This window comes from Penaeus vannamei, chromosome 23, assembly GCF_042767895.1.
Source record: "Penaeus vannamei isolate JL-2024 chromosome 23, ASM4276789v1, whole genome shotgun sequence".
Taxonomy (NCBI): Eukaryota; Metazoa; Arthropoda; class Malacostraca; order Decapoda; family Penaeidae; genus Penaeus; species Penaeus vannamei.
The window spans coordinates 3769991-3779261 of record NC_091571.1 but is presented as its reverse complement, the minus strand read 5'-3'; the positions used below and the strand labels follow the sequence as shown (position 1 = coordinate 3779261).

Genomic DNA, 9271 nt, shown 5'->3' with positions numbered 1-9271 from the left:
AAAAATAACAATAATAACAATGTAACAGTACTACTACCACTAATGATAATGATAATTATGACAACGATAATTGATGATAATGATAGCAATCGATAATGATAATCGATGATGATGATAATAAGGAATAACTTTACTAAATATGCAAGAAATAAAGTAGGGCCAAGACACAAGAAGATACAGGAGACTGGAGAGTAAATCTACCCACATAAAAGCATTTATCTTCTTTATAGACAGACATTTGACGGAGAACTCTCATAGGGACGACTTGGCAGCGGACTGAGAAGAGGGGGCAGGGTGTCAGGAACCGCGGTGTTGGCAGAGGGATAGGGAGACAATGTGGCTAAGGTGTTGGCAGAGGGAATAGGAGACGATTCTGCTGAGGTGTTGGCAGAGGGGTAGGGAGACAATGTGGTTAAGGTGTTGGCAGAGGGATAGGGAGGCAATGTGGCTAAGGTGTTGGCAGAGGGATAGGGAGACAATGCGGCTAAGGTGTTGGCAGAGGGAATAGGAGACAATGTGGCTAAGGTGTTGGCAGAGGGATAGGGAGATAATGCGGCTAAGGTGTTGGCAGAGGGATAGCTAAGGTGTTGGCAGAGGGATAGGGAGATAATGCGGCTAAGGTGTTGGCAGAGGGATAGGGAGACAATGTGGTTAAGGTGTTGGCAGAGGGATAGGGAGACAATGTGGTTAAGGTGTTGGCAGAGGGATAGGGAGACAATGTGGTTAAGGTGTTGGCAGAGGGATAGGGAGACAATGCGGCAGAGTGTTGGCAGAGGGATAGGGAGACAATGCGGCTAAGGTGTTGGCAGAGGGAATAGGAGACAATGTGGCTAAGGTGTTGGCAGAGGGATAGGGAGATAATGCGGCTAAGGTGTTGGTAGAGGGATAGGGAGACAATGTGGCTAAGGTGTTGGCAGAGGGATAGGGAGACAATGTGGTTAAGGTGTTGGCAGAGGGATAGGGAAACAATGAGGCTAAGATGTTGGCAGGGAGACAGTGAGCAACATGGCTAGGATGTTGGCAGAGGGACAGCTGACTTGGCACTGGGACCCAGAAAAGGGGCAGGGTGTCAGCCGCGATGTTGGGAGAGGGAATAGGAGACGGTTCAGCTAAGGTGTTGGGAGAGGGAATAGGAGACGGTTCAGCTAAGGTGTTGGGAGAGGGAATAGGAGACGATTCTGCTAAGGTGTTGGCAGAGGGAATAGGAGACGAGTCAGCTAAGGTGTTGGCAGAGGGAATAGGAGACAATGTGGCTAAGGTGTTGGCAGAGGGATAGGGAGACAATGTGGTTAAGGTGTTGGCAGAGGGATAGGGAGACAATGTGGTTAAGGTGTTGGCAGAGGGATAGGAAGATAATGTGGCTAAGGTGCTGGCAGAGGGATAGGGAGACAATGTGGTTAAGGTGTTGGCAGAGGGATAGGGAGGCAATGTGGTTAAGGTGTTGGCAGAGGGATAGGGAGACAATGTGGTTAAGGTGTTGGCAGAGGGATAGGGAGACGATGTGGTTAAGGTGTTGGCAGAGGGATAGGGAGACAATGTGGTTAAGGTGTTGGCAGAGGGAATAGGAGACGATTCAGCTAAGGTGTTGGCAGAAGGATAACAGCTAGGGCGGTTAAGGTGCTGGCAGAGGGAACAGCAGACAACGTTGCTAGGGAGCTGGTAGGGGAAGGAGCAGACAGTGCGGCTAGCTGTTGGCAGAGACAGCAGACAATGCGACGAAAGCGTAGACAGAAGGACAAGAGACAACGTAGCTATGGGGTGATAGCAGAGAGACAGCAGACAACACGACTAGGGTGTTGGCAGGCTGACAGCAGACAACGTAGATAGGGTGTTGGCAGAGAGTTATATTTCCCAGCAATGACAAGTGCGATGAACATTAGATAGTTGCAGTGTTGTCAGAGGAGTAGACACAGCAGTACGGTCATGTTGGCAGAGGCTCCGATAACAAAATTCAAAGAGGGACGTTGGCAGAATCCGTGCCAACATCCGACAACGATGACAACAGCGTGACACGGTGTTGGCAAAGAGATATTCAGCGCAACATAAATATAACAGGGATGTTGTCAGGGTTTCTGCCAACATGCTGCAACGTTGATGATGTAGCCAAGCCAGAGAAACTTCCAACATAGCGAGGGTGATGTCAGAGTCTGTGACAACACCTGGTGATGACAGCGGGATATCAGTATAACAAATTAACAACCAATGTAGCAAGGATATTGTCAGGGTCTCTGCCAACACCCAACGCTGATGACAACAAGGTGTAGGGAGAAGGTTATCCAACACAACATAACACCAACATAGCACAACAAAGCAGTCAACACAGTACAACACCCAACACAATATAACAAGCAACACATCATAACACCCAACACAACATAATACCCAACACAGCACCATAACAGTTAATACAACATGGCGCCTTACAGCCAACACAATGATATAACACCCAAGACAACATACGACCCAAACATAAAATAACACCCAGTACAACATAAGACCCTAGACCTCATAAAACCTAATACCCAACACAACATAACACCCAACGTAACACAACATAAGACCCAAGATAACACAACACCTAAAGCAACATAACAGCCAATACAATAATATAACACCCAAGCCAACATAGCACCAACCACCCAACACAACAAAACAACATAACACCCAACACAACAAAACACAATACCAACAACACAACATAACACATAACACCCAACACAACACACCATACCTAACATAACATCCAAAACAACATAACACACCATACCCAACATAACGCACCATACCCAACATAACACAATACCACCAACACAATAATATAACACCCAAACCAACATAACACCCAACATAACATACCCAACACAGCAAAGTACCCCCCCCCCCCCCCACCCAACACCCCACCACAGCAGAGTTCACCCCACCCCCCCTGCAACCCAACACCCCACCACAACGCGATCCCTGCCGGGGCCCCGCCAAGGCTCATCGCCGGTGTCTCCGCCATCAGCCGGCGACGAAGACGAAGGCGCCGGAGGAACGCCACAGCAGATCCTTCAGGGTTCCAGGTAATGGAGGGAATTAAGTGAAGTGCGAGAGGCGAGTTAATTACTTCACGCTGTCTATAAGGGCGACGATGGGCGGGCACCCAGACGTGATTTCCGACCTTACGGGATAATGTCCCCGGCCTCAAGTAGTTGCTGCAATCTTGGGGACTGATAAGACGTGATGTTAGGTTGGGCGTACTGTCCGATCTCTCTCTCTCTCTCTCTGTCTATCAATCTTTCTCTCTCTCTCTCTCTCTCTCTCTCTCTCTCTCTCTCTCTGTCTTTCGTTCTTTCTCTTTCGCTCTTTCTCTTTGTTCGTTTCTTGGGCTTTGGGTCTCTCGCTTTCTCGCTTTCTGTCTCTTTCGCTGTCTTTGGCTTTCGTTTCTTTCTCTTTCATTCTCTTTCTCTTTCTCCTTCGTATGTGTGTCTCATTCTGTTTTGTTGTCCATCTCTCTATAGATATCTCTCTTTTCTCTCTTTCTTTACTTCTAATTTTTCTTTCTTTCATTCTCTCTCTCTCTCTCTCTCTCTCTCTCTCTCTCTCTCTCTCTCTCTCTCTCTCTCTCTCTCTCTCTCTCTCTCTCTCTCTCTCTCTCTCCCCTCTCACACACACACACACACACACACACACACACACACACACACACACACACACACACACACACACACACACACACACACACACACACACACACTGGTACACACACTCGAAAGCACACCCTCAAAACCATTTTCATTTCTTCCCTATTAACTGAAGAAAGGAAGAAAAGAAAGATGACTATATATGGGCGTTCGTTGTACAGCAGCCGCGTCGTGTGAGCTTGTCTAATGGCCGACTTTAATGAATGGATTTAATGAATTGCTTTCGTGGAACCGCGATCACGTGACACTTACCGTAGGCTCGAGATGCTTTTGCCTCAGTCAAGGGAAGTTGGGTGGTGTGCTCTCTCTCCCTTCTTTCTTCTCTTTGTTTCTCTGTCTGTGTGTTTGTTTGTCTTTTTCATTTGTTTATTTATTTGTTTATTTTGTATGTCTGTTGATCTCTTTTTGTCTCTTTCTCTCTTTCTCTTTCTCTCATATGCTCTCTATTTGACTTTCTCTCTCTTTATATATATATATATATATATATATATATATATATATATATATATATATATATATATATATATATATATATATATTGCCCTCTCTGTCTATTTCTTCCTTCATTCATTCATCCACCTATCCATCTCCCTTAATATATATTCGCCTTTCTTTCTATCTTACTACTCTTCTTTAATTCTTTTTTTTTTCTTTGCAACCTTCTTTATCACACTCCTCCTCTCCCTTTGCTTCTATTCATCGCTCGCCCTCTCCCTCGATTTAAAGCACTCCTTCTCCCTTTCCCTTGTTTTATCGCTCTCTTTCTCTCTCTCTCATTTTATCCCTTTCCCTCTCCTTCTCCATCCCTATCTCGCCATCCTTCTCCCTTCCCCTCTCCTTCATTTTCCCGATCTCCCTCCCCCTCCTCCTTCTCACTTTTTCCCTTCCTCCCTTCCCCCTTCCACCCCTCCCCCTCTCCTTCCTCAACCTCTGTCTTCGTCTTATAATCCCCTCTCCTTAACTTTTCCACTTTCCCTTCCCCTCTCCTTCACTTCTCCCGCTCTCCCTCTCCCTCTCCTTTCCCCTCTCCTTTCCCCTCTCCGCTCCTCTCCTCCATCCCCTCCCAAACCCAATCCTTATTACAATCTTATAAAACAATACTAGATTTGCATACTGTACATACGTTGAAGGTCCTCTCTTATTGCATTTAAGAAGGACTGTAGTTCATTACATAACCAGAGGCGCACACACAAGACATGTACATAAATATGTATACATGTACATCGGGACCTGCTTTGTAGATTGAGGCGTGTGGGCGTGGGGATTTTTTTTTCTGGGTGTGGGCTGAGGGGTTGAGTTTTTTTTTTTATGTTGATGATTTGTTGTTGTTGTTGAGGATGTTGTTGATGTTTTGTTGTTGTTGTTGAGGATGTTTTGTTGTTGTTGGGGATGTTGATGTTTTGTTGATGTTGAGGAGGATGTTGTTGAGGATGTTGATGTTTTGTTGTTGTTGCTGTTGTTGTTGTTGAGGATGTTGATGTTTGTTTGTTGTTGTTGGAGGATTAATGGTTGTTTGCTGTTGTTGTTGTTGAGAGATGTTGACGTTTTGTTGTTGTTGTTGTTATGTTGATGTTTTGTTGTTGTTGTTTGAGGATGTTGTTGCTGTTGTTGTTGTTGAGGATGTTGACGTTTTGTTGTTATTGTTGTTGAGGATGGGTTTGACGTTTTGTTGGTATTGTTGTTACATTGAGGTGATGTTGACGTTTTGTTGTTATTGTTGTTGAGGATGTTGATGTTTTGTTGTTGTTGTTGTTATTGTTGAGGATGCTGTTGTTGTTGAGGATGTTGATCTTTTGTTGTTTTGGTGTTGTTAAACTCATTTTGCCATCATTTGAGGTTCATCTACCCGTCTGTATGGATATGGAATGTGTTCTTTTTCCTTTCTTTCTCTCTCTCTCTCTTTTCTTTTGCACTTGCGATTATTATTGTTTACTTTCAGAATGTGAGAACAAAATTCATGTACGAAAAGGTTTCTGACCTTGAGATGCATACACCCACGTCATCTCCGAAGTGTCATGTGGGCGTGCACGTGTAACATCTTGTATTTCTTTTAACATTTTCTTGGGACTAAGTGACGCAGAGCATTATATATGAGGAAAGAAAATGTGTTTTCTATGAAAAATACAGAAAATATAAGAATTTTAGATGGTATGTAGCGGCACAGTATTTTTTTTATTTATTTATTTATTTATTTTTTATTAATGTCGTTTTTATAACTCATTATCATTGTTATTATTTTCATAATTATCATTGTTATTCGCTTTATCCTGTTTTTTATTGCCATTGTCTTTATTATAAATGTTAGAACTTTATTAGTAGAGCTGATTTGTTTCACGAGTTTAATGAAACGCAGGAGTAAATTATGTATAAAAAATAACCTGACGATTAGAAAAACGAACATAAACGCTATAAAATGTCTGCATTTTCTTCTCTTTTTCTTTATCTTTATCTGTGTTTTCGTCTTCTTCCTCTTCACTTTTTTCTCCTTTCTTTTCTGATCCCCCTTGTATTCCTTATTCTCTTTCGTATTCTAATTATCATGGTCTTGTTCTCACGTTTATTCTCCTTCTCATTCCTATTCTTATTCTTAATCTCATTTTCCTTATTCACATTCATGTTCGTACTCTAATTATTGAATTTCCTCTTATTATTGTCTTCGTCTCCATCTTCGCCATCTTCTAATTATCATCATTGTTGTTATTGTTATGGTTATTATTATCATTATTATTATTATTATTATTATTATTGTCATTATTATTATTATTATTATTACTATTATTATTATTATCATCATTATTATTATTATTATAGTCATTATTATCATTATTATCATTGTTATTCATAAATGTTATTATTGTTTATTCTCTCTTAATAGTTACTTGAGAATTGCCAAATACTACTTGATAAAAATATCAAATAAACAAAGTAATCAGATAGATATAAAAATATCGATAAACTTAATAGACATGAAATAGACCCATGACAACCTAGTCTAGCCTGTCATGTCTTTAGCCCAGAACATGACCATAAACAAGTAATCTGATGTTCAGTTATTATTCGCGGGAGAGAGTATTACAATTGAAACCAATCCCCGAGGTACGTTATGCTGGTGTGCAGAGTACAGTGTCGAACCAGAGTCTTGTTGAAATGAAGCTTCGGATCTCTGTTTCGGAGTAGATTAGTCTTTTGAGGAAATAAGGCTTCGAATCTCTGTTTCGGAGCAGATTAGTCTTTTGATGAAATGAGGCTTCGAATCTCTGTTTCGGAGCAGATTAGACTTTTGAGGAAATAAGGCTTCGAATCTCTGTTTCGGAGCAGATTAGTCATTTGAGGAAATAAGGCTTCGAATCTGTTTCGGAGCAGATTAGTCTTTTGAGGAAATAAGGCTTCGAATCTCTGTTTCGGAGCAGATTAGTCTTTTGATGAAATGAGGCTTCGAATCTCTGTTTCGGAGCAGATTAGACTTTTGAGGAAATAAGGCTTCGAATCTCTGTTTCGGAGCAGATTAGTCTTCTGAGGAAATGAGGCTTCGAATCTCTGTTTCGGAGCAGATTAGTCTTTTGAGGAAATAAGGCTTCGAATCTCTGTTTCGGAGCAGATTAGTCTTCTGAGGAAATGAGGCTTCGAATCTCTGTTTCGGAGCAGATTAGTCTTTTGAGGAAATGAGGCTTCGAATCTCTGTTTCGGAGCAGATTAGTCTTCTGAGGAAATGAGGCTTCGAATCTCTGTTTCGGAGCAGATTAGTCTTTTGAGGAAATAAGGCTTCGAATCTCTGTTTCGGAGCAGATTAGTCTTTTGAGGAAATAAGGCTTCGAATCTCTGTTTCGGAGCAGATTAGTCTTTTGAGGAAATAAGGCTTCGAATCTCTGTTTCGGAGCAGATTAGTCTTCTGAGGAAATGAGGCTTCGAATCTCTGTTACGGAGCAGATTAGTCTTTTGAGGAAATGAGGCTTCGAATCTCTGTTTCGGAGCAGATTAGTCTTTTGAGGAAATAAGGCTTCGAATCTCTGTTTCGGAGCAGATTAGTCTTTTGAGGAAATAAGGCTTCGAATCTCTGTTTCGGAGCAGATTAGTCTTTTGAGGAAATAAGGCTTCGAATCTCTGTTTCGGAGCAGATTAGTCTTTTGAGGAAATAAGGCTTCGAATCTCTGTTTCTGGAGCAGATTAGTCTTCTGAGGAAATAGAGGCTTCTGAATCTCTGTTTTCGGAGCAGATTTAGTCTTCTGGAGGAAATGAGGCTTCGGAATCTCTGTTTCGGAGCAGAGGGGGGGTGTCTTTTGAGGAAATAAGGCTTCGAATCTCTGTTTCGGAGCAGATTAGACTTTTGAGGAAATAAGGCTTCGAATCTCTGTTTCGGAGCAGATTAGACTTTTGAGGAAATAAGGCTTCGAATCTCTGTTTCGGAGCAGATTAGTCTTTTGAGGAAATAAGGCTTCGAATCTCTGTTTCGGAGCAGATCAGTCTTTTGAGGAAATGAGGCTTCGAATCTCTGTTTCGGAGCAGATTAGTCTTTTGATGAAATGAGGCTTCGAATCTTTCTTTCGCTATACAGAAAGTGTGGTTTGAAGCGGAGTGGAACAAAGTCTTTTGATGAAATGAGGCTTCGAATCTTTCGTACCCTATACAGAATGTGGTTTGAAGCCGAACAGACTAGACTTTTAATAAAATGAAGCTTCGAATCTGTCTTTCGCAATACAGAATGTGTGGTTTGAAGCCGAGCAGACTAGACTTTTAATGAAATGAAACATCGAATCTTTCTCACCCTATACAGAAAGTGTGAAATGAAGCAGATGATTCGAGACGGAATTCGAAACATGTTTGAATTTTCACCTTGACTGTATATGAAGGATTTTCTGTAACCAATATTAGAGGTCAAGTTATCAGATAGATATTGCACTATGATATCCATAGGAAGAAGAGGGAGAAGGAGATGAAGAGGAGAAGAAGGAAAGGAAGAGGAGGAGGAGGAAAAGTACGCTATGGGTTATTTGTAATATAATATATATGATATGATAGAGATATTGCACTATGATATCCCCTCATTTTAGATAAGAAAAAAAGAGAGAGAAAAAAAATCTTATTCGTGTAGATGTAGTAGATTTAATGGCTTCTGTTCCCAGTTACTTATTTTAATTGCGTCATTAAGCGAAGGAGTGCAAACGCCTTAAAACTCCTTATGGTCTTTATAAAATGTGTATTATTTCGAAACTAGATTTCCCTTTTTTGCTCGCATCTACGAAAGGTCATATAAACGGCATTTTATGGATATTAAATGTTTGAATTCTCTTTGGCAGTGTCAATATATATTCCTTTTTGTTGTTACTGTTGTTGTTTGTTGTTGTTGTTGTTTTGTTGCTGTTATTTTGTTGTTTTGTTGGTGCTGCTGTTGTTATTGTTGTTGTTGATGATGATGCTGTTGTTAATGTTGTTGATGCTGTTGTTATTGTTGTTGTTGATGCTGTTGCTATTGCTGTTGTTGTTGCTGATGCTGTTGCTATTGCTGTTGTTGTTACATTTGTTTTTGTTGATAAATATGATGAAATGTCGGGCTTTTATGTTTATTGTGACCTATGGATCAAAGGCATTCG

At 41.3% G+C, this 9271-nt stretch overlaps 1 protein-coding gene across 1 annotated transcript; it reads right to left on the bottom strand.

The window, feature by feature from the left end:
* Positions 1-224: 224 nt before the first annotated feature.
* Positions 225-6299, bottom strand: LOC138866038 (uncharacterized). The gene is made up of 4 exons (XM_070137575.1): positions 6239-6299; positions 1920-2159; positions 788-1688; positions 225-579 (listed from the first exon to the last, which is right to left on the bottom strand). The coding sequence occupies exons 1-4, from the start codon at positions 6297-6299 to the stop codon at positions 225-227; spliced, it is 1557 nt and encodes a 518-aa protein (XP_069993676.1).
* Positions 6300-9271: the final 2972 nt, after the last annotated feature.